Consider the following 27,279-nt stretch of genomic DNA (forward strand, 5'->3'; position numbering starts at 1 on the left):
GTTAGTCGACAAGGTAAAAGGAAAACCACGCAATTTCGAGGCATGTTTGTGTGGATCATTGTATTCTACTTTTACAACATCTTTCTACCCATATGCATTTTATAAAAAACGGTTACAAACGCTTTTCAAAGACCAACTCGACCGATCCAAGGCAACGTGTTCCTTTAACAATCCTTCACTAAGAAATCAGGTTATTTTTTTCACCTTTGACCTCGTATGTTAGTCATAAGGGCAACACCAAATGTTATGCTTTTCACATCAGACTTCAAGTGTGTATTTAACACAAAGTTAAGTATGTTACAAAAGCTTTTTAAATAAGAAAATAAAGGAACACATAAAATTCTTAACGACAAGCTGGTCAGGTAAGCTCACTTCTTTGAGTATTCTCCGCTCTAATTTACAAGTTTGAATCTTTATTTGGTAAAATTAATTAATTACTGACATTTGAGTGTCACTTCTAATGCAATAACATCGTATGCAAAATTCTGCCAGTCAAAACAAAAGGCGTCAATGATAATGTTAGTATTATTGGTGAAAACTTACACTTTTACTTTTGTTTATATTTACAATGTATTTAATATGTACACTTTGACATGTTACTTAAACTCTACTGTGGTTTTCTAAGGTTTGTTATTCAATTAGTTATTGGTCACCTTCCCTGTATACCTACTTACAGTTTACCAACTTAATTCTCAAACACAAAATGGGGATCAGACTATTTTTCCCCTCCCGGCCTCACTTTGGATAAATAGACAGACCTTCATCATGCTACCACCATGTTGGTCAAGTTCCCTGTGTACAACAGCAATAACAAATGATGATTCTTATTATATCAACAAGGGATCTGACTATGATGGCTCTTCAAAGATGAAGATGGGGCCTGAACTTGAGCCGAGGACCACAAGTACTTTAAAAGCTAGAGTTGTAAAGCACACCTGCAGTTGTATTATGTAATAGCATCCATCGTATAGAAGAAATCACCCTCTCTTAAAATCTTAGATTCGTCTTGTGCTTGACCATGTACCTAGATGAGAGAAAAGATTAACAATCATTAGTTTTATGACTAAGACGGGCTCTTTAAAGACAAATAATAACAATAATAAGACTTGTTATGCGCATATACCCATCCTGCTAGGTGTTCAAGGTGAGACAAAGTACAGTATTCAAATTTGAAGAAAACAAAAATCAAAATGTTGAAGTTTAAACAAGTACCAATCCTCTAGAGAAGTATTAAAGCATGAAATGTCTTTAAAAAATGAACTCAATATTCACTCTCCTAAAGATAATGATGTATTTTCACGACTAACTCTTCAATATTCATTCTCCAAAATCAGATCCAGAATCTTATAAAGCGCAATTCCAAAAATGATCATTGTGCTTCACAAAAAAAAAACCCACTTCATCAGCAATGGGAAACCACTAGAATAAATAGGTTTTGAGATTGAGCTTGAAAGCCTCAATTGTTGGTGAGGATCTTATGGTCTGTGGTAATTGGTTCCAGAAAAATGTCTTATGGTTTGACCTGCAGCATTATCAATACAATATTATCTTCTACTCACCTGTCAAGGATCTCCCAGAACTTGAGCAGGCTGGCTCGATCCAAATGCCGCTTCTGACGACTGATTTCAAGAACCTGGAGGTTCCATTTCTTAACATTGGGGTCCAGTTTCATCTCCGTGAATTTGATGTGGAAACCACGGACTATAGATATTCAAAAAAGAAAAGAGTAATAATTGATTAAATAGACCCCTTACAAGTGATGTCACACGCTAAAAAAACGCCTTCAATGGAATTTAAAGAGGCAAATGATTGGATGAATGCTGTTTTTTGTGCGCAAGTTACCAATCCACTACCAAAGTGGATACATAGCACTAGATATTAGCTGAAGTTGATTTTCAAATATGACTTACTTCTTGCAAAGATGTCCACTGGAGAACCATCTGGAAGGAGCCAAGGCCAGCCCTTGAACTGCCATGCAGGACCCTGTACAAACACTGCTACCACACGGTCCCTACAAACGCAAAGAAAATGGTGATAATAAGTTTGGGTTGTAGGTATGGACTGTAGTTGTAATGTTGCAATTTATGTCGAAGCCACACAGCATCTCAAGCCTGCCCAGTGATCTTGGTCCAGATGACTAGGTCCAGCATGCAAGTACGCAGCTCTTCAGTGTTGGGTGTACGTTAATGTTGCAGAACAGGGTGAAACATACTACAGTCACAACCAAAATACAACAAACAGTCAATCGAAGAGATCCACTACACAGAACTGTTAAGCAAAAGTTACACAAAGTGTTAAGCTGATTTGGATCTACTTACCAGTCTTGTGGTGTGAGCTTATTGATAGTGTCCATCACTCTGTAAGGTACGGTGCTGCCATCTTCTTTCCTTCGTTGGATGAGGACGTCGTTTTCTTTACGAGCACCTTGAGCTTTCTTCTCCTCGGATGTGAAGAATCTAAGAGGTCAAAGACAATCTCAGATAAGATAAGACTTCATCACTTGGTGAAAATAGGAAAGTTTGTCAACATTTCTCAAAGTTACACTACATCATTGGTTTTCTAAAAGAGTAAGTTGTCCATCCTATGGATTCTGATAAACACAGCATCCAACTAATATTTAAAAAAAAATATATTTTGATAGAGACTTTGTGACTTTTCATTTACACATGCTCATTTCAACTGAGGCAATAAAAAAAGAAAATGAGGTTTTTGAGTGTTTTCCAAATACTATTTTCCCAATTCTCTGGGTAGTAATGAGCATTTAAGGCAGTGATCCATCACTATTTCATGGTGTGATCTGCTTCTTTCCGCTCACAAAAAATAAGGGCAATGCTTGAGCTTGTGATGTCATATGCAAGGGGTCGTTAACATGAACACATTGCAAAGATGGATGAGTGATGACGACAACTACTCACTTCAAATCTTGTAAGATATCCTTTGTATTGTAGAGAGTGATAAGCGACGTAGTAGCAGCTGGAATGATAATGATGGGTGTACGTGATACACGCTTCTGGGGCGTCTGTGGTTTGGGTTGAGGTACAATCTCTTGGCGTGGAGGTTGGACGGGGGCCTGTGCCTTCCGCGCACTAGCACCTTCCTGTGTAGACAAGTATACAAAAATAAGTCAAGATTTTCTTTAAATTTTCCCTTAACTTTTGCAAACAAGTGACTGATTGCACCTACGGAAGCCATTTTCGCATGATTGAAAGAACGATAGATAAATTAAGTTGAGTAATACGTTAGTTTGCAAGCCTCAAAGTAAAATTGACTGATGGTTTCAACTGGAGAAGTAAAACCTCTAAAAACCAAGTATTGTTTGAGAACTTCTTCAGAAACCTTGACCTGATAATGACCCGAGATGCATCTAAACAAAAACATCTTGGAGTAGTGATTCAAAACTTACCGTTACAGATTTCAATGTCATACCGTGGTATGTTCCACTAGTGTCGATTTTAAAGCCCTCAGTTTCTATAAAAGAAGAGAAACATATGAAAGTTTCAATTATTCAGCCCTTTTGTCATTTTGTATGCGTCTATCAAAAGTAACAAGAAAATATAGTACATTTTGACTGTAAAAAAAAAAAAAAACTGTTTATATTAAGATTAAGAAAAAACGGTACACAACTTATTCTGTTCATAATGGACAGATGCAAACTTCTGAAGGGGTTGGGGCAGCAGGACAGATGACTCATTCTAAGAAGGGCAAGGCAGTTTTTCTGTTGTTAAGGGCACCTCTACGAGGAAGAATTCTAGATTCATTGGGGCAATACAAATTGCAACAAGGCAATGATCAGAGACATGGTGGCAATAGTCTCCTTTGTCAGGAGCAGACAAATTAATCTAAAACAATATTTGATTACTGACCTTCTTTTCCTCTGAATCTCTCCTGATCGTAACGGTTATACTGTGTCTGAGTTTGCACTTTTCTTCTTGGATCCTGCTGTGGTTGCAAATTGTCAACGAGAGTTTGTTACAGAATAAAGATATCAAACAAATGAGCTTAGACAGAGACAGAATGCTCATTTGGACAGGAGACAAAAAAAATCACTAAAATTCACAACTTGTATTTCCCCACCCCTCAAAAGAAGTAAGACAGAAACCCCCCTCCCTGCAAAAGAAAAAGAAACGAAAAACAACCTGCTTAAAACAACAATATTTTGTTGTATTGTTACATTTAAAATGAGTGCATAAACCCAAGAAAAACAGCTGGAGAAAATGGGTACATATGGAGAAAACCAGACATGCTAATCTAGAGTGCTGAGTAAATATGTTACCTGTTGAGCTGGTGTTTGTTCTGTTCTCTGCTGCGTGGTGGGTTTAGTGTGTTTTCCATCTTCTTGAGCCTTCACTGATTGTAGGATTGCAAAGACGTTCTTGGAGAAGTCCTTAAAAAAACCAAAAAAATAATAATAATCAACTTCCTGAAAGCCATGTATTATTATCCTGCAACAGTGCTGCATAAATTCCTATGAGGATAGTCTTTTCTAGAAGGGCAGCACCAACACCCCTTCTCAGGGGTAACACGGGCAGGCTCGATTGTGTGTATGAAACCAGGGGTGGACTTCACAGAGAGTTAGGACTAGTCTTATCCCGAGTTAGGACCAGTTACTCGTCCTAACTTGGGACTATCCATGCAATTTGTATATCTCCTAGGACTAGTCCCAAGTTAGGACTAGTCCTAACTCTTTGTGAAATCGACCCCAGGGCAGAAACACCAAGGTGAACCCCTTCTCGTAATGAAAAGTGTATGTGTGGTCTTTAACGTGCATCACACACTGGACAAACAGCTTTACGTCTCATATTAGGGACAAAGCAATAACAATCAAGTGTCTTACTTAAGGACACTAATTTCACAACCCACACCCTGCTGATCAGAAACATCAGAACCCTAGTCCAGAGGCCTTAGCCGCTCGGCCTTGACATGCCACAGTTCGCCAGTAAGTTTTATCACAATGGTAAAAATAGAATCAAATAAAACTGAACTTGTCAAAAAGTAAACTATTTTTGAAACATTTAACCTTTCTGGCGGACTATTAATCTCACCTTGCCAGTACTCTGTAGAATTGATGCTCTTGTCCGCCACAGTCTCTCTCGACTCATAATATCTCTAGTGACATCCACTTCAGCGTCGATGAAACTACGCTGTTCCAAAATCCCGGTGCCTAGGTCATCGTCGTCCACTTTGATAGTTGTTCGCTTTTTGGCTCGTAGCTTAGCCTTGATGGCGGCAATTTTTTCAACAGACATAGTGTCTGAGAGGGACCTTAAGAATTAATTAGAGAAAAAAAATACTCATCATTTAAACTTGTTTATCTTTAACCAGCCACCAATTTCACGAAATGCTAGGATCACTCACTCCTATCTCAAATTCGGACGAGTAATTCCTCCTTACTTAGGATGGGTTCAATGCGCCATAATGAATATAGTAACGAAACCTTGCTCCTTCTAAGTCCTAAGATTAATCCCATGTAGTTAGGAAGAGTTTGTTAAAATCAAAGGAAGAACGAGGTGTTAATGAAGATCAATGTCGGACAACTAGGTTTCTGTATAATATGCAATTCTGTACCTGATTTGATCGGTGGTTACCACGGCGCCTTCCTTAGGAGCTTCCAATCTGGCTGCAAGACGCTCCTATAAAGTAAACAAACAAACTATTGTCTTGTTTTGCAGAAGTCATAATACGGCCCAAAAGTACATGCTAAAAGTGAATACAAATCACATTTGTGGTTTGAATGGTATTTAAGAAGAATGTTAAGAAAACTTTATCAGATACACAGTTGTAGAAATCTTGTGTTTCTCTTCAGATTATGTTGACATGATTGGACGAAAACAATTTCAGACAAATAGGGAGACCACCAACAAAGGGCTAGATAGCTCAGCTGGTAGAGAGCCGTTAATCCGTAGTAGGTTGTTCTAGTATTAAGTTGTCTTTCAGAAAGGAATTCTAAGGAAACTTTTGTTTCTTTTAAGGTCTGGTTCTACCAACTATGATTAGTTTGTACCTTGTCTTGTCTGACTTGCTCCTCCTCAAACCGAACTTTCTTTGACGGATCATTCTGATTGTCATCTATGGTGCGTTTGTTGGCTGTAAATTAAGACACAAATCATCATTTATCGAATTTGTAATAAAAAAAAAAAAAAACATCAACATTAGAGATACATTTTGGAGGGCTGAGGAAAATGATCAAGTTATGAGCAATGATAATAATTTAAAAATAATGATAACTAATTTCCTTTACTGCACACAAAGATCCTTGTCATTTCACAGTTGAACACATGTCATCCTTTATTTTGCCACCTCACTTTTGCATTTTGCTCGGCTTCGCTTTGTGAAATTAGTCAAGATGTCATGTGATATTATATTTTTTAACAATGCTCTCCCAAGCATCCAATATTTGCACAACATTTGTAGTCCGCCCTCTGCATCCAAGGATATTCAAAGGAGCAAGTTGCAGTAAAATTCCATAAAAAACAGTAGGTGATTAGGTAGGAAGATGAAGTTGGACTCTTTGGAGTCAACCTTTGGAGTCTATAAAAAATACTCACTTGTTGGCTGTCTCTGTATAGCAATCTCCAGTGGAGCACTTTTGTCAATACTAGCCGATGTTGCTGTAGGTAGAATTATACAACAATATTATCAGGAAATTAGATTGCACTTTGTAGAAACATATTTTAACTTTGTCAAATAGTTACTGGTGCTTTGGTCTTATAAGGGCAAGGCAGCTATTCTTTGTGAAGGGCACCTCCATATGGGAAGTGTTAATGCATTTCAAGGAGCACCAAGGCAATGACCAGGGACTAGAGTTATTGTTTAATAAAAGTTTACAATGTTCATTTGTTTTTCTCCACAATACGGAATGATAATATCTGTTTAAATTAAAGTTTCATTGTTTTAAAAACTGTTTCTCATCTATGAGCCCAATTGAGGTGCCCATGACCTTGTCCTCATTCCAGGTCTGTTATACATACCTGTCTCTCCTTTGAGGTAGCCCAGAAGACCTCTTCTGTCTGGGCGACGAACAACAGGAACATTTGCTGCCTGTTAATGAAATAAACCAATTATTGTAATTACATTTTGTATCTTGTTAAAAAATATTGCACTTTTTTAATAAGTCATGAAATGGTTAGAGAATGGACCAGCTTTCAAAATGACTAATGACAAGCAAAACGGAGAGGGACAATATTAGGGCTAGCGATTTCAGTTTGCGGAGCGTCATTATGTTTTAATCAGATAAAAACTGTAGGTAGCTCTATTCAACTGTTTTTTTTGTTTAACCTAAAATTACTTTACCCAGGCACTTACCCTGCAGTTTACTACTTGGAATTTAATGATTTACTAATTAGAAAAAAATGGACCGTTATAAATTAATTAGATTTTTGGGGTTGAACAAAGAATTGACTAAAGTGGGATTCGAACCAACGACCTCCGGATTAACGTGCCGGCGCTCTACCAACTGAGCTATCTAGCCCTATATTGGCGGTGTCCCTATTTTGTCAATATCTTTGTATATATATATCTATATATATAAATTAATTAGGTACGCACAAATATTTACTGTTGTTTTAGCAAACTTAACAGCTGGTACAAATACTTACTGCAGCATGTCGGACATAGTTAGGATGGGAAAGATTGATGTGTTTCAGGAGGAATAAGATTGAGTCCACTGGATAGTATTCTTTGGATTCTCCAGCGTCTTTCCCGGTTCTAAATTATTGGGGAAAACAAAAAAATATTTCAAAATCAAGTTCAAGAAAAGTCAGGAAAAGTTTCCGTATGGCGCCACCACTTTTTCATTCGAAATAAAATAATATAGTATCTAATTTACCTGATTGATATATCCCTTTTTGTAAAAATGAGTGAAAAAGTGTTGGCGCCATACGGAAAGTTATCCAAAAGTCAAGATGATGTATTGTATTTTTACCATTATCCCCATTTTTAATCATTATTAATTAAAAAAGGAGGTTATTGTAGCTGTTTTGTTAGGGCCTAAATCATCATAAAAATACTAAGTACAATGCAATATGTATCATAACCATTAATCACTAAACAAAAATATAACCAACCTTTAAAAAAGTTATGAAGTTAACCATGTTTGTGTACTGTTGTCTCTAAAAGATAAAAACAGCACTAAACAGTCGTCGAGAACCATACCCAGCAGGCGATGATGTACGATATGTCGATGTTGAAAAAGTATGACTGTATCACATTCTCAACTATGAATTTGAGCACAATAAAATGAATACTCACCCCCAGATTCCGTAATTAGTCTTTGCATCTTTAGGCCAAGAGAATTCTCCGAAGATAACTCGACCCTCCTGTTCAGTTATCTCCTTTTTCGCGATGGTATACTCGCGAATAAATTTCAGAACATCTGCCATGATGTACAAAGTTATTGGAACTAAACTGTAGTCTGGTGGACGTTTCTGACGACAGACCACCGACGTTTAGCCTGCGAAAGCATCAAATGCGGCGGTGACAAGACTCTTCTCAAGCTCGCTCTATCGTTCAACCTCTGACCTTTTACTAACCTTTGACACTGACATCACAGTTAACGGCACTCTCGTCAATGGTGGCGCCCTACCACTTTTACGGTCAGGGAATTTCAGTACCGACGCCCAATGTCAATGAATGAGTGTTGTTGATGTTGCACGTAAAAAAAAAGTCCCTTTATTTTTAGCTGTGTGACTCTGAGCTTCACTTTGGTCTGCTTGTAAGTATTGCTCAATGTTCATGCAATGATTTCAGTTTGTTGTGTAAATCTGATATATGTCCACATGTTTTATGCTGTTAGTGTTAGTGTGCTGTTTAGCTAAGTTTGTAAGTAAGAATTGTGTACACTGCACTGCTGTCGCAGCTGTCCGTTGCATGTATTTTAATTTATCACTTTTTCTTCTTGCACTGTTATTGCACTTGCACTTTTTTGCAGCCGATTCCTTTCTGCAAATATGCAACCAGCCCACTTGCTGTCTGAAGCAGTTAAGATTCATTACAAGTACAATTAGCTAACCCTGTCACACACTCACAGTGCTGTGTCATTGCCATTGGCATTGCACACAAACAGACGTCTGCCTGTGACCAACTGAACTAGGTCATGTCAGACTTCAAAATATTGACCATTTTTTGGTTAAGGGAATTATTAAATGTAGGTTGCTCTTTTCATATATTATAGGTTACGTTTAGCCATGTTTTATTTTTAATGTTATGTGAATTAACTTATTAAGTCCTTTAAAAAATGTATTCACTATTTTGTATATTATAAGCTAAAATAAGAAGTTTTTAGAAGAGAGCTTTAAGTTTATAACTTTTATATTTTAATTTAAAAAGGCGGAAAAACAAGTAGTTGCGATAGCGTAACCCTCCTCCCGTCATTAGGAGGGTTATGTTATCGCATCTAATGAACAAGTTGATTTTCCTGACAGTGACATAGGTGTTGTAAAACTAAAAGCCATGTTTTTTTTTATATTACAGGCTGATATACTTTACTGAGGCACCATGTTTGAAGACGGCCCTGTACCACAATCAGAGCCCCTTAATTCCTCCCAGGTTTGCAACGACGCTGGAGGATATGTTTGGACAGTGGGTGACTTAGATCGACTCCATCGATTCTTATGTCTCGGTTCTGAAACAGGAACATACTACTGCACAAAAGAGGAACTGGGTCTTCAGAACGTCGACTGCATCCAGAAACTTATTGAAGATGGTCGAGGGGAGGAGGTTGTTAAGGATATCGTGGAATACAGTGTGGAGGGTTGGACGGCCAAACAGGAGCCGCTTTTAATAGCTCTGGTTCAGTGTGCTCGGTGTGAGCGGGAGAAAGTCAAGAAGCTCGCATATGATGCTCTACCTAAAGTCTGCCGCATCCCTACAACCCTCTTTCAGTTTGTGGAGTTTGTTGAGAAGCTCCAAGGAGGGTTTGGAACAGGGTGGGGTCGAGCACAGAAGAGAGCCGTTGGTCGATGGTACAATGAGAAGTCACCTAGGCAACTGGCTTATCAAATCACTAAGTATAAGAATCGTAATGGCTGGACTCATCGAGACATCCTCAGGCTTGGACATGTTAAACCAGAGCAAGAAGGTAAATCTTGATTTAAGATTGTTAAGGTACCATTAGTGACTAGATTTATAAAATTTTTAAAAGGAAATTTCAACTGAAAATATATTCCTTTTGTTTATTGAAGTTGAACACTCATAACAATATTTATTTTTTATTGAAACACAACCAAACACTTTTTAACTTTACCCTGAAAATATATTCCTTTTGTTTATTGAAGTTGAACACTCATAACAATATTTATTTTTTATTGAAACACAACCAAACACTTTTTAACTTTACCCTAAGTTTGTGTGTTTCTCAACTTTCTTTACAGCAACTGCCTTGATACTCAAGTACATCGCTAAGGGATGGAAAAAAGTTACAGAGGATCGTAAAGAAGATGAAGAACACTCTGAGGACTACAATGATGTCATGACCTACCTCCAAGATGCAGAGACAGCAAGGGTCTCAAAAGACAAAGATCTGGTCATTTCGCTCATTGATAAACATCAGTTTGCATGGGAGCACATATCAACAGAGTTCTTGAAATCAGTTGAGGTCAGTGCACAGTGTTGAGATTATCTACCATCTCTAGCTAGTAGCTATATAATTTTATTTATTGTATCTGGGCTCGGTGATTTTGCCATGGTGATTTGAGTCATGAAAATTGTTAATAATTCTTGCTTGCACCGTTTTTTTGGAAGTCAAGTTTCTCATAATTTAATATGCGAGGCGCTTCTTATTATTATTATTATTATTATTATTATTATTATTATTATTATTATTATTATTATTATTATTATTATTATTATTATTATTATTATTATTATTATTATTATTATTATTATTATTATTATTATTATTATTATTATTATTATTATTATTATTATTATTATTATTATTATTATTATTATTATTATTATTATTATTCAGTACATTTATGTCAATGCTGTCATACAAAACAATAATACAATAATGTACATTTAGGTCGAAACTAAACAAGCAATATAGGTATGCAAGGTATTATTAGTAGTATTATTATTATTATTATTTACTTGGCAATTCACATAAAAATACAAAAATAAATGATTGGGTACACAATATTTCAAAAATAAGCAGCAATTTAAAGACAACATTTAAGGTGTAAGGTTTAAGCGAAATGCTTTTGTGCCCTAACCTATTGACAGACAGACAGACATGATACAACCAAGGAACACAAACAAAGACAAAGACAAAGACAAGAGACAACACAGATAGACAAATACATGTACATTGTAGGTGTAGGCCTACCAACAACACAAAAGCTAGTCATCATTCAGTTGACTTGTACTATTATTAAAGTAATGAATTATAAAGTTATAATGAATATATGCATTTTGGATGAGTAGTAGTTATTGTAGTTTTTTCGAAAATACAGGTGGATGATTGCAGATTAAATTGTACATAAATTTGCCAAACAAAGATATTGAAAAAAATAGGGAGACCACCAGCATTTATTAGGGCTGGATAGCTCAGTTGCTGTAGCGCACAGTAATCAGGAGGTTACAGGTTCAAGCCCAACACTAGTCAATTTTGTCTTTGTTGAACCCACAATGAATTCCTGTTTGTTTGCTTCACTAGGTATGGAGATCTTTGCTTCAACACATGCCCATGACAGCCATGATCCGCCAGCTTGGCAAGCTAACCTCCATTGAACTTCTGAAACCTGGGAGTGAGGAAACCAAGATGGTGTGCGACCGTCTCCGCGATGAGAACCGTTTAAACAAGGCTCGTATCCACCCTATTAGTATCCTAAGTGCCCTGTATCAATACAAGAAGGGCAAAGGGATGAAGGGTAAACTGAAATGGTCACCAGTGGAAGCTGTCTGCCAGGCATTGGATGATGCATTCTACAAAGCCTTCAAGGTAGTTATTTCAACCCCGCTGACATGTCCTCTTGATGTTTTTTATGTGTCCCCCTCGTGTGCTTACATAAATGAGCAGGATACCAGTCTGTACAATTGGAATGGTATGCTTGTCCGCCATTTTAAAAACCACTCGCCAACACCTCAGAAGTACGTCTGCGTAAAGTTGCCAACGTTCGCCAATGGTGGCGGCACACAACTTGTTCCACTTGGAATTGTTGGCGAACGTGCGCAACTGTTAGCAACGTTTGCGTGAGTGGAACGCAACCCTAGTCTTTTGTATGCAAAAATTTTCTCAAAACTTGAGCCCTGATACTTATCACTTTGATATCATTTTGTTTCAGTTTGTTGAGCCAACTGGTAAGCGTTTTATGCTGTCTCTAGATGTCAGTGGATCCATGAGCTGCAGCGGCGTCAACGGTATAGAAAACATCATGGCTCGTGAGGCATCAGCCGCCATGGCGATGGTTACCATGAGAACAGAGACAGATCATCACATCAATGCATTCTCGGACCATCTTATGGATGCTGGGATTAATCCGAATATGAAGTTGGACGAAGTCATAAAAACCATCAGTAATGTAAGTATTGCAGGCCTTGAATTTGTCGAATTGGTCCTCAATTCAGAAGATTGTTTATTATTAATCTCTCTCCAACTTTTCATTTTCTTGTAAGAGGTGAAGTTTCCATAACAGGAAAGAAGGACATTCTTTATATATTCATTTTGAGGCATTGTATGGTGAAGTATCAATGTATGTTTGCGTTAACATCTTGTATACATAATCTTTGCTATGTAGATTTGTTCACTTATTATTTGTGTTTGTTTGATTTTCACAGATTGGAATGGGTGGGACAGACTGTGCGCGGCCAATGCTACATGCAAAAGAGAAGAAAATTCCCATTGACGTGTTTATCATCTATACTGACAATGACACATGGTTTGGTGATGTGCATCCCTCTGAAGCCCTTAAGAATTACCGTAAGGCAATGAACATTGATGCCAAGTTGATCGTCGTCGGAATGTCAGCCAATAGTTTCTCTATCGCCGATCCTGCAGACAAAGGCATGCTGGACATTGCTGGGTTTAACTCCAACTGCCCGAATTTGATCCGCAATTTCGCTCTCGATTTGGTTTGATCTGGAGTGAGACTTGATCACAATGGTGAACTTTGACCCTTTAAAGATTCTCGGGATGGTAAGAATGAACCCAAGGATGCATTATTCACAATTCCGTGAAAAGTATCTCAAGACATGATGCTTTTGACCAGCCTTATCTGAATGTTGGTGGAAGTATACAAGAAAGATCCGTCGGGGGGAAACTGTAGATAAGTTTCAACTCAGAGATACTTCAACTACTATTAGCAATTAAAAATGTGAATGAGTTATGTACGTTTTATGGTAAAATACTAACAGTAAATTACAGTATGTTCTAGAGCTATCTTCATCATCTTTTGATAAGAATGAGATTTTATGAATTAGAAAATTGCTTATTATGCCTGAGTTGTTGCTTATTCACGACCCAGATCCTCCAGATGTTATTCAAGTGGTTTACAGACTCACTGCATCAATCATCATTAACACAGAACTACAGGTTTGGATACAATGTGGACTACTTCTTTCCCCCTTTAGTTACTGCTTTACTTCTTTCATGAAAGTTTAATGATGGCTGAAGGAGTTTTTTTTTAAATCTTTCAAATCAGGAAGAATCCTGAGAAATCATACTCGGCATGCCATTGGATTTTCAATTATTAATCAAAACCCAAAAGATTTGCAAAACTACCTAACACAGAGACCACAGAGTGTTGGACCACGGTGGATTGCAGTTAAATGAATTTCTTGTCTTAGTAAAGACATTTAAGGGTTTGCCCTAAACTTTTCTAACGATTGGCTGGCAGGACCAGTTTGCAATATTCTTCACCAGTCAGTCTTTTTTTCAAATGAAATAGTGATGCTTTTCAACACTGAACTTGCCAGCAGGACCAGTTGGACAGAATTCTGATCGGTCCTCGGGTGTTTTAACTGGCATTTGCCGCCAGCTGACCACTGTTAAGGGAAAACGCTGCATTTTTTGGGTGTATTTTAGCATCATCTTTTATCCAGTTTTAAGAACATGAAATACCTATAGACTTTAAGATAGTACAATTAGACTACTTCATGCAATATTAGTAATATCAAACAAGGCCCTGACCATATGTCATCCTGTGTTGTACATTTGTTGTTTATTTTTTACTTTTTTAGGGGAGGGGGCAAAAAAGCTTTTAATGTTTTAAATAGTGTTATAAGCAGAAATTTACTGACAGTCGTCTGACTGAAACTGACTTTTCCCCCTAAATCTAACAACCTTTGAAATGTTTATTTTAGTAATCTCACTTTTGTAAAACAGCGTTTGTTCCTTAAACCTAATTTTTATAATTTCATCATCTGAATTAATCTGTAGGAATCTTTATTCCAATGGAAGAAGAAACCAAAATATCACACTTTCTCCGGTGACTTTATGTACATGTTTTTAAGATTACTGATGAATTTGGGAATTATTTTTGCATAATTATAACATTTTATATTTGTACAACAGCAATTAATTGTACAGTAACTACTTAAACTGTATAGCTTAGCCCATATAAAGATATGCTAATAACATTTTAGAATGCTATATTTTTAAACGCTTTCTTGGATCAAATTTGAGGGTTTTTAAAGCACTTCAGAAAGATGAAAGAACTTGGCATAATGAAGCTCAATTAACTTGGGCGTACTTCCTGTTGAGTTGACGATTTAAAAAGGCATTGTATACTTTTGGAAATTGTCAAAGACCAGTACCCGCACTTGGTGTATCCCAACATATGCAACAACAAACCGATTTTGAGCTCGATCGGTCATTGCAGGTTGCAAGAAAATAATGAAAGAAAAAACACCCTTGTTGCATAACAAGGCTTCATGCCTGAACCTATCAGATTAAAATTGAGCAACTCTTCATGATCAATGTTTATCCTGCAGAATATTTCTCAAATTTAATGAGAGTCTATATAAATGTTTGACATTGAGACCTGTTCAATTATATATATATAACAAATCAGTTAGTAATTTAGTGGAACAATAAAGGTTAGTGCTAACAAAAACCTTTGAATGATTAGTTTTAATGTTTTTAAATCACTGTAGATAGTTGTTAAGGAAAAACAGATGAATTAACATAGCTCTAAGAAAAGGCATAGATTACTCTTAGTGATGAAGAAAGAAACAAAGAAACATGAAATGAATGAAGCAAATGAATTACGTATTATAACTCATGACTATGAACGGATGTTTAAGACTGCATGGCGAAGTTAAGTGCTGCATGATAGCAAATTATCTCTGGGGTAAATTTTTCAACAATATTTGATGTTGGATCTGTTGCAATCCAAGTAAGTAGGTTAATATCCTACTTACAATAAATGTGTAAATAATACGTAGTTATAATACTAGTCCTTTGTGTGAATGTTTTGAAATAAACAATGTTTACAAATATTTTAGCTGTGATAATAGTTTAATGTACTAACTTTTGCGTAGCCCTTTTAGAGATCATTTGTTTCTATATAATCATCACCATTCGTACACACATTGCAAATTGTGTGATTTTGGGACTCATATTATTTTTAGAAAGAATGTCTGTAAAAACAATAAAAGAAACCAAAACATATGGTTTTATTTTTGAATTGGAGAAGCTGTGTCAACATGGGAAACATTGTGAAAAGTCAATTTTAGGACACTTGTGTCCCTGAGCAAGGAACTTAACTATAATTGCTTCTCTCCACCCAGGGGTAAATGGGTACCTGTGAGGGCAGAGATGGTTCTTGTGATTGATTTAGCCGAGTAGCGTTTATTGTTGCACAAGGCTGTATACTAGCCAGGGAGCTGAGATGGTTTAAGGAATGATTTAATGCCAAGTGACCAGGGGTAATAATGTTGAAAGCGCTTTGAGAAGCCCTCTGGTGTAAAAAGAGCTACATGAGTATAAGAACTGGCTATTATTAATATTATTTATTAACACATACAAAAACACAAATGATCCAATGTGACATCATAGTAAATGTTAAGGTACACTGCTGTTTTAATGTCAACTTAATTTCAGGTGAAGAGGTCTGCAAAAGATAACATTCCTTTTAGAGGATGGTGGGGATGAACAACCACATGTATCACATGTAGTAGTTAGGAGTTCACTGTTTTTTACCTATTTTCACCAGACAGGAATTCCACATGTTTTCGTTTATAAGTTACTTTTTCTTATCTTACAGACATTTCTTTTAATTATACAATACTACATTTTATATTAATTAACAGACAGTTTAGTCATTTTCAAAACAGTTTATAAATAAATCATGGCAAACAAGTTTGAAACTAAAAACAGTATAAAAACTGTGATGTACAAATGGATGAATGGTCAGAGTTCTTTAAAAAGTATGAAATTGTCATCGATGCTGAAATTGTCTCTTTAGAAGTCTAGAGTGAATCCTAAAGCTCATTTCATATAATGCTCTTAAAAGCAATTCTGCTTAGTAGAATTAGAAACAGGATACCAGCCAAAAATTTTTTACGATATAAACTAAATGCAAGTGGTACCCTGCTTATTTTTGTTAAGCACCACAGAACTGCTTAACACCCCTGATATTAAGGTTTTTAAAGGTATGGTCATGTAGTTAGTGTGTCATGTTGCTAGGCTATGTATACTATCATGCAGTCAGTTCGTAAAGTGTATGGAATGCAGGCTACCCTGACAGATTCTAAAAATAAACATTCCTCTCAAATGAGAACAGAAGTTGTAAAAACAAAAAATATTACAGAAACGTACATAAAACATACAACTTAAATACTTTACATCTTGGTTAACATAACAATGGGGGAGGGGGTTTTACCCTGGTTGACGAATTGAGTCATCCCCACCAATCAATGGTAGAGATGACCACTTATCTAATCTGATATTTCAGAAATTCCAAACATGCTTAGGGAAACTTTTTAGCATTCCTTAAAACCCAACGGTAAAAATTCTTTAACTTTACATGGGAAAAAGTATGCCCTGAACTTGTTCAGTGACTAGCCAGCCGGACTAGGTAGTTTGTCATCACTTGTCATCAAGCTTATTTACTGGTCCATATTTCATATAGCGGGCCGGACCACTTTGAGGACATTTTGACTGGTCCTCATGTGTGTTTTTACTAGCATTAAGCCAGTGGACCAATGTCAAGGGAGATTGCTGGTGAGTGAAATGTGTATGTTCAGTTAACCTCACTGTGCAATCATCCTCCTACTGAGCGAGGGCGCACTTCGCAGTATGATGGTTGACATAATGCATAGGTTGTACAAAGCATAAAGGCCCGGTCACACAGGCCCTGATAACGAGAACGAAAACGAGAACGATAAAAATGCACGCTCACGATTGGTTGAATTGCTCCACGCAGAATACGCCCACGCTCATTCAACCAATCGAGGGCGTGCATTTTTATCGTTATCGTTTTTGTTCTCGTTATCGGGGCCTGTGTGACCGGGCCTTAAGCCAAGTCCAAATTGCCGGCTTCATCACTGGCTATGACCGGATCCCTGTTAAGGGCAATAACATGTACTTAAATGCTGACATAACAGCTAATGGCTATATACCCGTAGCCACAGTTTTTCAATACAAATGGCCTTAGGCTTACATTTTATGTGATTAGCAAGTGAACCAAATTTTTGAGGTCAAGGTTCAGATCCACGTTTTAGATTAAATTTAAAAGTGCCATCATGTCACACATTCCATGAAAGAAATCGGTGCATTGAAATATGACCTATAACCTTCTTTGCAAATAACCTACATTTCAAGGAACTCGCTCTACACTTATCGATGCTGTGAGTCACAAGTAGGGGTCAAAGGTAAGTATGAAGGAACCAAATTCTCAAATGGAATGTGGACAAGATGGCATCACTGTGCGTATAATATACTTTAAGTCGGTCACTAATCTTAAAAAATGTCATTAGAGGAAATAAGGTGTGGTGGTACGTGTAGGAATAACTCGCTCAGCGTCGGGTACAGCTCTGAAGAGTTTGGCCTCTTTAGAGGAAGTATCTCGGAATGCTAGGATAGAGGCGATGTTGCCGCATCGATAGCAGTAGTTAGGAGCAGACCAAACAGTGACTAGCTTCTCATCAAACATGTACTTGTAGCCTTCATGGACAAGCTGGTGAGCTCGGCAGATGAGTTTTAGATTGTTGATGTGTACAAACTGCAGAGAGAAAAAGCGATAAAGAAAGGATGACATCATTCAAGGAAAAGAAGATCAGTTCTGATCCTACAGTCTGACAAAGTAGTCTCTTTCACTACTGTACATCAGCATCAACAATTTGACTGAGAAAGTAAAAGGCTTTTGATGTTAAATTTGAAAACTGACTACTGGTAGAACTAGCATTCAGGTCCAATACTCCACAGAAGCAACCTGGTCATTGCCTTGGTGCCCTTTAAATATTCTGATAGAAGTTAACAAGGAGAAATGCCTTGGTGCCCTTGCCCCTTTTAAACTGTTGAGCATACCTAGGGTTTTCTTCCAACAATAGTGTAATAGAGTTTCTATAGAATTTCAAAAAGTCACGAAAGTCAAACCTTTTTTCCCGATCTATTCACGAAAAACAAGGAATCACAATACGCCTATCTATTGGCACTCACCTCATTTACAACTTTGGCTCCAAACAGCCACCCTGCTCCTCTTGGACTGATGGCCCATGTATCTACATCCTCTGGATCTGACCACACCAAATGTAAGACAAGTTAAGAATCAATTCTAAATCAGCAACAAATGAATACAATGTACAATCTGAAAGATTCAGGACATATTTCCAATAGAGTTGCATGTGGTAAAGTTGGGACTAATAGTGCAGTGTCGATCATCAATGTACACCACACAACATGAGTTAAATATGTTTGAAGTTCAACAAACGTTACACATATTTTCTACACCATTCTATATGCCCTTATAGATTGTAGTGTTGTGATGGAAATATGAACATTGTTAACAAGGCCTTGACTGAACTTGACAACTCTTTCATCTTGTAACAGTTATAGACTTGAGGAAATTGCCTCTATTGTTCCTGGTCATTACTGGTGCCCATTAGACTGCCCAACAGGAAGTTACAATTTCCTTAAAGAGATACCTTTACCAAGGAGAAGACACATTGGCGCCCCTGCCGTTCAAAACAAAGCACCAGGCATGTCTCTTGAGTTATAAACTTGTTTCAAAAGGATATCACAAAAGGCTCCTTTGTGTGGGATCTCCTGAGCTCTCTCAATGGTTCGGATTTGATCGAGGGTCTTGACATCTGGTGAGAGTCCGCCATGGACACAAAGAATCTGCTCATCAATTATCTGCAGGAGAAAGTTACAAAAAGTGTTCAAATAACATCTTTTTAATTCCATTAACTACTTGTTATACTGTGAAGAAAAAAGTAGTCACCAACTACATGTATAAGTTAATACTTACAGCAGCTACTGTGAGGAGGTCAAAGACCTTTGTGCAGTATCTCCAGGCATTTGCATTCCCATATTTGGTCTGACACTCATCTGCATATTGAATATATGAATATAAAACAACTTAAGTAGTTATCACTTATGTGTTATACAGATATGACACAACTTCTCCACAACATGAAGGGAGATAATGGACGATTCTTGCCATTTGTAATTTGAGATTGCAAACTATTTTTCAAAATCTACCCATAGTTTTTTACCGTAGAATCCATAAACTTGGGTGATTTGTCTGCTTTCATGGTTGCCTCGGAGAAGCGTGATGCGATCTGGCCACTTGGCTTTGAGTGTCAGTAACCTGGTGAAGGTTTCTAAACTGTAGTAACCCCTGTCAACAAAGTCACCCTAGGGAGGAAAAAGGAAACAAATAGTGACAATTGCGCAACTTAAATTAAATCAAGAGTGGAACAAAACTGAATTTTTGAATGCTGGCTTGACTTCATCAAAGGATAAAAAGGGATTAGGATAAATAAGATTAAACGACCTGGTGTTTATAATCAGGAGATACAACTTATTATACTATCATAATCTAAGCTTACCATAAACACATAGTTGGTGTCCGGTATCTGTCCCCCAGTTCTGAACAATTCCTCTAAATCATAAAACTGTAAAGAAATAATCAGAAACATAAAATTGTGAAACAGATACTCAAATGCGTAGTAATATCAGAAATTATGAAGAAATACTCAATTGCTCGTTCATTAAAAACTACTAATGTAGTTTCTCTCAATAACAACACAAGAAAACTGCATAATTTCAAAAAAATAATTGACGCAACAATAAGACTTAAATTGGAGGACGGTGTTTAAGTCTTACCTGGCCGTGTATATCACCGCATACTGTGACTGGAGTTGATACTGGTTGAACATTGGATTCTTCTAATAGAAGGTCACAAACGTAGTCACATAATTTCTGAAATAAATAAGAACATCCAACAATATAAACTCGAACTTTATGAAGCAAAATTATTTATGGTTTCCTTTTCTAATCTTTTATTTTAAATTTTTAAAACTTTTAAAATCATCAAAAATCATTGATCATCGATGACAATGAATAAATGATGAAGCAATCAAAAATAATGTTTTGACATGAATGGGGAAGTCGAACAAAACCATATAAATTCATGTAATAAACTTGAATAAAATTATATTTAAAAACAAACACAAACAGTGTTTTTTTTATTTTTATTATTATTGAAATTGAATCTGTCTTATTTATTTAATTCAAAAAATCTTAATTAAAATTACTTTGGTATGCCCTTTACTTTACTAAATTCATGTCCACATAATCCTATTGCAAGCCAAAGTACAGCACAAAATGACCAACAAGCTTTGTTGGATGTGTAGTGTTTACTTTTGTGTTACTCACTCAACCCTCAGGCTCATGGTCAGGCAATGGGCAAGTGAAGTAAATCGTTAGTTGGCCACAAAATTATCTGACGATCACTTTTATTTCACAGTTTACTTACAGATCTACTCTACGAAATCATATATAATTTACACAAGTATTCCTACGAAACGTCTTGTCTTTTTAGTACATGTTATCTTTACCTTTAAGTCGTTTTCGGGGAGGTATTTGCACTCTTTTGCGATGTCGATCCATCTATCAACTGACGACAGTTCCGCCATTTTGCAAGTCTGTAATGTGACGAAGGGCGCCCTCTATTGGTGAAAAAGATGGCTGAAGCTTCATGCATAGACAGATGGATTGATATCGTAAAAGGCTGCAAATATCTGCCAGAATACGACTTTAAGGTAGAATATTTTGCTTTGGGATTGTAAGGGCTATACCAGAGAATAGATATAGTTGATTTAATGGCCCTGGGATATGTGTATAAGTCTCAGTTAATTATACTTTCTGACACAAATTCTGATGAGTAATTTTTCTACACACACACATAGGGCATGCAAGGGGGGGGGGGGGCAGGACAATGTGTCAGCTCAGTGTGTGTGAGTCATCTCAGTTAAGACACGCCCCCTCCCCAAAAAGTGGGAAAATATAAATTGGCTTCTAATAAGCTTAGTTCTATAAAAATCCCTTGACCAGTAGGGTGACTAACCTTGTCCTCCCCAAACAATATCTCTATTATTTAGGGCCACATTACAATTACATATTTTTCCTCACCAAGGTGGCAAGGATCTATTTTATTTTTGTATTGATATAAATTATAAATACTAATAATAGAAAGCAGCGGTACAGCAGTCTGGTGGTGGTGGTGGGGGGGGGGGGGGGGGGAGGGGGAGGGGGGAGGTGTTAACTGAGACATAGTCTATCTGAGTGATAGTTTTGAAAGACTCACTGATTCACTCTTATTATAAACCTGAAATCAAAAGACCTGGTTAAGGTTTCTTTAATTAAATTTAAATTGTTTTTTTTTCCCCCCAGAAATTATGTGACCATGTGTGTGAGATACTTCTAGAGGAGAGTAATGTCCAGCCTGTATCGACACCAGTCACAGTGTGTGGCGACATCCATGGACAGGTATTATTCCACATAATTGTTTGCCAACTGGCTGACAATGTTTAGTCGATTTCAAGCTGAGGCAGGGTTCTCAAAGCAGGTCAGGGGTGGATTTCACAAAGATAATCCTCGCTTAGGACTAGTCCTAGGAGTTGTTAAAAACTTAAGGCTAATCCTGACTTGAGATAAGACTAGTCTGAATTCTTTGTGAAATCCATTCCAGGAGTTACAAGGAGATCGGGGAGGCCATGGCTTGTTGCCCTGGTCTTGGTCCTTGGTGCCGCATCAAATGTTTCCCAAAAACTTTAAGATTTTCCAATGAGTGCACTTTGAAAAATTAGAATGGCCTTGCCCTCCCTGGCTAACTTCTGACAGAGTGAACAAAAGAGAGAGACCTGTGTACAATTTCTGGGATTGGGATTTTTGAATTAGTTTACTCTTTGTTTTTCTGGAGACCGGTAGAAATTTAAACAGCATTTTCCTTTTTTCCTCTCTAATATAGTTCTATGATATGGAAGAATTGTTCAGAACTGGTGGCCAGGTTCCGGACACCAACTATGTGTTCATGGTGAGTATTTATTATCAACAATACTGTATCTTTCAAAAGTTTAGGGTTTGACCTAAGGTGTTGAAAATGTTGTTGCCATAGCATGTTTTCCACCCCTTATTAGGGAAGCTGGACCGGGATGCATGGAAGACGACCATCAGAGTTTCCAGAGAATGCGTTGGCTGAAGACATCCTCTCGCTCAACTGACTGACTGACCACCAGGGCCTAGACCCAATAACTGGGGCGCTGTACTCCTTTTTTCAAAATTTTGTCATTATCGGCCGTACTAGTACGAACAATGTCAAACTTTTGAAAAAAGGAGTTCAGGGCCCGAGTTACTTGGTCAAACCAAGGCCCAATTTTACAGAGCTGCGCTTAGCTCAAGATATTGCTTAGCAATTTGCTGCTCGGCAGGCTACCAGCCACAAATTGAACATGTGACATGATATTTAAGCACAATTTCTGTTTACTTACTATTTTTATGTTAAGCAGCTCTGGAAATGGGGTCCAGCTTATCATGATCCCTCCATGCAATCTTGTCAAGTCTTTAAAAATAATTTTTTCCTCCCTAGGGTGACTTTGTTGACAGGGGTTACTACAGTTTAGAAACCTTCACCAGGTTACTGACACTCAAAGCCAAGTGGCCAGATCGCATCACGCTTCTCCGTGGCAACCATGAAACCAGACAGATAACGCAAGTTTATGGATTCTATGGTAAGAACTTTTGTAGATTGCTGATAGTGAAAACATATCTTTAAACCCTCCAAATGGGCTGACTTTCATCATTTTCTTCATGATGTGCTGATGTCACTATTTCTGCAACAAGCTCTTCTTAGTTGGTGTGCGATTCAAGCTGCTAACTTGAAATACCTATATTGTGTACAATTTTAATACTAATTGCAGATTCCTTAAAAAGGAAATTACAGGCCTGGGTTATTGTTGCCTATCATTCATGGTACAGTTTTTTCTTAAACATAACAATCCGAATAGTCTCTGGAGAATTGTTTAAGAATGTTTGTCATATTGAACCATGATTTTCATTCCTCCATTTCATTCTGAATTGTATCTGACATAAGTACGGTTTTCTAGTTTCAGCAAAATACGAAAGAATGCGTCTGGCCTCACACCAAATTAAATTGGTTTTCATTCGACATTTACCATCGTTTTCAATATATCAATGTTTTTACTGGACATAGAAATGAAAATGTAAATGACTTCACGACCATCTACTGTCTAGTGCTTACTACTGTCCTCATAAGGTCATAAAATACTGCCTGTTCAAACCCACTTATGTCTTTGACCTGTCTCGGATGTTTGCAAGTTTAAATCCAGTTTACTCTATAACAGTGATTTTAATCCAATCTGATGTGCTTCGCTTCTGTGATAGATTAAGCAGATTAACGATGGTTAACAAAGCAAAAAAAATTAAAGCAAAATTAAGCCTGGATCTACTCAGAGGCCACCGAGTTCTTGACCTCTTGACCCCGATCTTGGCTTTGGTGCCCCCTCATAAGCCGCCCATAGACTTTAAGATTTCCAAGCGCCTTGCAATATGAAAATAGCTTTAATAGTTCCAGGCCTGACACATATCCCAAAATAAACAAACCTATGTGGTAACTGTAACCAGCGCTAAACTGCTCAGCGGACAGGCTTGCTTTTAAGGACCCGCCTAAAATGTTTTCGGGAAAAGTTGAAAGGTGGCTAGATGAAATTGTGCTATTCTCTCTTCCATGCCATGCATTGCCATAAACCATGGGGTCATCAATCATCATTATGAAGTGTGGAATCATTCAACTATGCTGCACTGCATGCTAGTCAGGTAAGATCATTGTTTGACATTTGTCTGCTCATTGTTTTGCATTTCTTCTGAAAAACAATTGTCCATTACCATGATTCTACATGTTTGGCAAGTCCTTTCTGTTCTATCTATCTTGTTTTATAGATGTAGTGGTTCAGTTGCTTGTTTAACTTCCATGAATCATTCATTTATGCGAGATGGTCAATTCATTTTAAATTAACTTAATCAAAAACATTCTTCATCACTTATAAGTGATGAAGAATGTTTTTTATTTCTGATGTAGGGCCAAAAACCAAATGACATTCTAAGGTTAATCTTTGTTTAATTTGTTAATTTCTAAGGGTTTCCTACATGAGTAAAGATAAATTACTACAACAAAATAATGTCCTATAATTTTACACACTTCCAAAATTATTTTAAACCATTAAAAATTTTTAGATTATAACTGGAATATGGAATGCACTATATACTTAGGTTTTTGAATAATTTGTTTTCTTTCAGATGAGTGCCAGACTAAATACGGGAATGCAAATGCGTGGAGATACTGCACAATGGTCTTTGACCTCCTCACCGTGGCTGCTGTAAGTATTAACTTATTCATATATTCAATATGCAGATGAGTGTCAGACCAAATATGGGAATGCAAATGCGTGGAGATACTGCACAATGGTCTTTGACCTCCTCACCGTGGCTGCTGTACGTATGAAGTCCAAGTCCCTTGCATATTGAAATTAATTGGCGAGTTTGGGCCACTAGGTGGCAGCAGACAATGTTGGTAGTGGACAACTTCACAAAATACTGGGAACTAGTGCATTAGCCATTGAATGAGGTGCATGCTGGTCTAGTTAGAGACCAAAGTTTGCAGTAACAAGACCAGCATGCACTTCATCCCTTGGCTAAATCCCATTTCTGTGTTTGTGAAGTTATTTCTTAATGAACTGGCCGCGATTCTTAGGTTGTCCCTTAAGTCTACTGCCACATATTGTTCAAAAAAGTATCTTATAAAATTTTCTTAATCCTCCATCTCCAACTCCTCCTTGACAGGTCCAAAGTAGGCGGGGCTTGGTAGGGGCGGGAAAGGTTTTTAAGTCCCATCCTTATCTAGGCCCTGCTGCTCTTCCATTTGTCTTTACTTTTGCAGAAGTTAGAAACAAGTCTAAACTGAATTATAGAGATAAGGCAAAAATGATCCACCTTAATCAGAGTCGGGACCGGGTAAAAAACCTCTCCTCAGTTTTCAAGGTCACAATGAGATTTCTAGCAGTAACTTTGCATCTTTTTTCTGTTTCCTTAGATAATTGATGAGCAGATATTCTGTGTACACGGTGGATTATCTCCAGATATAAACACATTGGATCAGATCAGGACGATTGAAAGAGCTCAAGAAATCCCGCACAAAGGACCATTTTGTGATATCCTTGCAATACATCACCTGATCAGGGCCAGATGTCATGTCTCTGCCTACAACAGAATTATTTTCTTAGGCCCATGTAAAGTACTAGCTTCTACATAATAAATGTGCAGAATTTTGCAGTAAGCAGAGCCTTGAAATTGGGCCTTATCTAATTAAATTGCAGCTTGTTTTCATGCTGTCCATTTTTCAAGTATCATGAAGCAATTTTAAAAGCATAAATTGTTCCAGAGAACATTTATTTTCCAGTGGAAAGAGGCATACCAGGACATTTCATTAGTAACCTGTTCCTGCTAAGCAAGATTTGTTCTATGCTAAGGACCAAATGAGCTGCTTAAACAGGTATCACTTTTAAGGAGTGAAGTTGTTTCCCTTAACTGACACACATCTTGTCTGGTCCGACCCTGAAGATGTTGATACCTGGGCTATAAGCCAACGTGGAGCAGGATGGCTGTTTGGTGCTAAGGTGGTCAGTAAGGTAACTTCACTCAGACCTTCTTATTCCACAGCGTTATTAAAAATATCCTCAAACCCTTAGTTAATGATTGCTACAAGTATACGATTTCCAATTTTTTACACCATGTACACAGGCCTAGATTTCAACTCAAAAACTGCAAGGCCATTTTCATTTTGTAGAGAGTACTTCCATTGGGAATCTTTGGAGTCTATGAGAACTTTTTGAAGGTGCACCAAGGCCAAGACCGGGGCAACGAAGGCCTTGGCCTCTGTGGTCTCCGTGTATATCCTGGCCTGGGGTCGATTTCTTAAAGAGTTAGGCTAGTCCTAGGAGATATCAAAAACGTATGGCTAGTCCTAAGTTAGGACCCGTAACTCGTCCTAACTCGAGATAAGACTAGCCTTAACTCTTTGTGAAATCCACCCCTGGATACATTTGAGATATTTTCAAATTAACTGAATGTGTTTTTGGAGAATTACTACTCAAAAACTGATTTGCATTCATGACATGAAAAATTGTAAAGAGAAGGCCTTTACTTTTCTTTCCCTTTCGAAGGTGAAAAACATTTTGTAACTAGCTTGAAATTTCTTTATTTTTAGTTTGAACATGTCAACAATCTGTCCTTGATTTGCCGTGCTCATCAGATAGTCCATGAAGGCTACAAATACATGTTTGATGATCAGATAGTCACAGTATGGTCTGCTCCTAACTACTGCTACCGATGCGGCAACATCGCTTCCATCTTAGAATTCAAAGATGCAAACACAAGAGAAGCTAAACTCTTCCGAGCGGTCCCCGATAGCGAGAGGGTTATACCAGTAAGAGCGACCGTTCCTTATTTCCTGTGATGTAGACTAATGAACTGGAACGAGTATTGTGAAATAACTGAGGATCTGAGTGAGGTGTTCTTAATAATTACTACTAGTCTTGGTTTCAAGACGGTAATACCAGTAAGAACGAATGTTCCTTATTTTCTCTGATGACGGCGTAGACTAATGAACTGGAATGAATATTGTGAAATAACTTGAAGATATGAGTGAGGTGTTCTTGTTGATTTCTCGTCTTGGTTTCAAGACTGGTTAATACCAGTAAGAGCGACTGTTCCTTATTTCCTTAGATGGTAGCATAGACTTTTTAACTGGAATGACTATC

The 27,279-nt window shown here is 37.3% G+C and overlaps 4 protein-coding genes across 7 annotated transcripts; 2 read left to right on the plus strand and 2 right to left on the minus strand.

Moving 5' to 3' along the window:
- Positions 1-130: 130 nt before the first annotated feature.
- LOC139947898 (parafibromin-like) lies at positions 131-8,413 on the minus strand. Of its 2 annotated transcripts, none has more exons than XM_071945745.1 (15): positions 8,248-8,413; positions 7,596-7,704; positions 6,969-7,038; positions 6,546-6,608; positions 6,002-6,084; positions 5,566-5,630; positions 5,043-5,262; positions 4,274-4,384; positions 3,864-3,936; positions 3,404-3,468; positions 2,916-3,097; positions 2,319-2,456; positions 1,911-2,011; positions 1,560-1,701; positions 131-1,024 (listed from the first exon to the last, which is right to left on the minus strand). In XM_071945745.1, exons 1-15 carry the CDS (start codon positions 8,376-8,378, stop codon positions 988-990), a joined length of 1,590 nt encoding a protein of 529 aa, XP_071801846.1. In that variant the 5' UTR covers positions 8,379-8,413; the 3' UTR covers positions 131-987. The 2 variants fall into 2 exon arrangements, with proteins under 2 accessions (XP_071801846.1, XP_071801845.1); XM_071945744.1 differs by having other exon boundaries at positions 3,864-3,939; positions 8,248-8,412.
- A 197-nt stretch (positions 8,414-8,610) lies between these two features.
- LOC139948106 (RNA-binding protein RO60-like) lies at positions 8,611-15,811 on the plus strand. Of its 3 annotated transcripts, none has more exons than XM_071946136.1 (6): positions 8,611-8,710; positions 9,469-10,075; positions 10,368-10,591; positions 11,654-11,938; positions 12,282-12,518; positions 12,775-15,811. In XM_071946136.1, the coding sequence occupies exons 2-6, from the start codon at positions 9,493-9,495 to the stop codon at positions 13,072-13,074; spliced, it is 1,629 nt and encodes a 542-aa protein (XP_071802237.1). In that variant the 5' UTR covers positions 8,611-8,710; positions 9,469-9,492; the 3' UTR covers positions 13,075-15,811. The 3 variants fall into 3 exon arrangements, with proteins under 3 accessions (XP_071802237.1, XP_071802238.1, XP_071802239.1); XM_071946137.1 differs by lacking the exon at positions 8,611-8,710 and adding an exon at positions 8,720-8,817; XM_071946138.1 differs by lacking the exon at positions 8,611-8,710 and adding an exon at positions 9,003-9,142.
- A 189-nt stretch (positions 15,812-16,000) lies between these two features.
- Positions 16,001-21,105, minus strand: LOC139948110 (serine/threonine-protein phosphatase 6 catalytic subunit). Its single transcript, XM_071946141.1, has 8 exons — positions 21,004-21,105; positions 20,270-20,365; positions 19,993-20,058; positions 19,657-19,798; positions 19,410-19,489; positions 19,175-19,294; positions 18,599-18,688; positions 16,001-18,161 (listed from the first exon to the last, which is right to left on the minus strand). Exons 1-8 carry the CDS (start codon positions 21,079-21,081, stop codon positions 17,913-17,915), a joined length of 921 nt encoding a protein of 306 aa, XP_071802242.1. The 5' UTR covers positions 21,082-21,105; the 3' UTR covers positions 16,001-17,912.
- On the plus strand, positions 21,041-27,208 carry LOC139948111 (serine/threonine-protein phosphatase 6 catalytic subunit-like). Its single transcript, XM_071946142.1, has 8 exons — positions 21,041-21,207; positions 21,839-21,934; positions 22,416-22,481; positions 23,034-23,175; positions 24,761-24,840; positions 25,554-25,671; positions 26,057-26,148; positions 26,727-27,208. Exons 1-8 carry the CDS (start codon positions 21,130-21,132, stop codon positions 26,973-26,975), a joined length of 921 nt encoding a protein of 306 aa, XP_071802243.1. The 5' UTR covers positions 21,041-21,129; the 3' UTR covers positions 26,976-27,208.
- The last annotated feature ends 71 nt before the right edge of the window (positions 27,209-27,279 follow it).

This window comes from Asterias amurensis, chromosome 15 (assembly GCF_032118995.1).
Source record: "Asterias amurensis chromosome 15, ASM3211899v1".
NCBI classification, from domain to species: Eukaryota; Metazoa; Echinodermata; class Asteroidea; order Forcipulatida; family Asteriidae; genus Asterias; species Asterias amurensis.

Coding starts and splice junctions, on each gene's coding strand:
- LOC139948111 (XM_071946142.1), top strand. CDS start 21,130: ATGGCTGAAGCTTCATGCATAGACAGATGGATTGATATCGTAAAAGGC. Junction 21,208..21,838: donor TGCCAGAATACGACTTTAAG/GTAGAATATTTT, acceptor TTTTCCCCCCAG/AAATTATGTGACCATGTGTG. Junction 21,935..22,415: donor GTGGCGACATCCATGGACAG/GTATTATTCCAC, acceptor TCTCTAATATAG/TTCTATGATATGGAAGAATT.
- LOC139947898 (XM_071945744.1), bottom strand. CDS start 8,378: ATGGCAGATGTTCTGAAATTTATTCGCGAGTATACCATCGCGAAAAAG. Junction 5,263..5,565: donor GTAACCACCGATCAAATCAG/GTACAGAATTGC, acceptor TTAATTCTTAAG/GTCCCTCTCAGACACTATGT. Junction 1,702..1,910: donor AGTGGACATCTTTGCAAGAA/GTAAGTCATATT, acceptor GAATATCTATAG/TCCGTGGTTTCCACATCAAA.
- LOC139948110 (XM_071946141.1), bottom strand. CDS start 21,081: ATGGCGGAACTGTCGTCAGTTGATAGATGGATCGACATCGCAAAAGAG. Junction 20,059..20,269: donor GCGGTGATATACACGGCCAG/GTAAGACTTAAA, acceptor ATTTCTTTACAG/TTTTATGATTTAGAGGAATT. Junction 18,689..19,174: donor ACAAAGGAGCCTTTTGTGAT/ATCCTTTTGAAA, acceptor CTTGTCTTACAT/TTGGTGTGGTCAGATCCAGA.
- LOC139948106 (XM_071946136.1), top strand. CDS start 9,493: ATGTTTGAAGACGGCCCTGTACCACAATCAGAGCCCCTTAATTCCTCC. Junction 10,592..11,653: donor AGTTCTTGAAATCAGTTGAG/GTCAGTGCACAG, acceptor TTGCTTCACTAG/GTATGGAGATCTTTGCTTCA. Junction 11,939..12,281: donor CATTCTACAAAGCCTTCAAG/GTAGTTATTTCA, acceptor ATTTTGTTTCAG/TTTGTTGAGCCAACTGGTAA.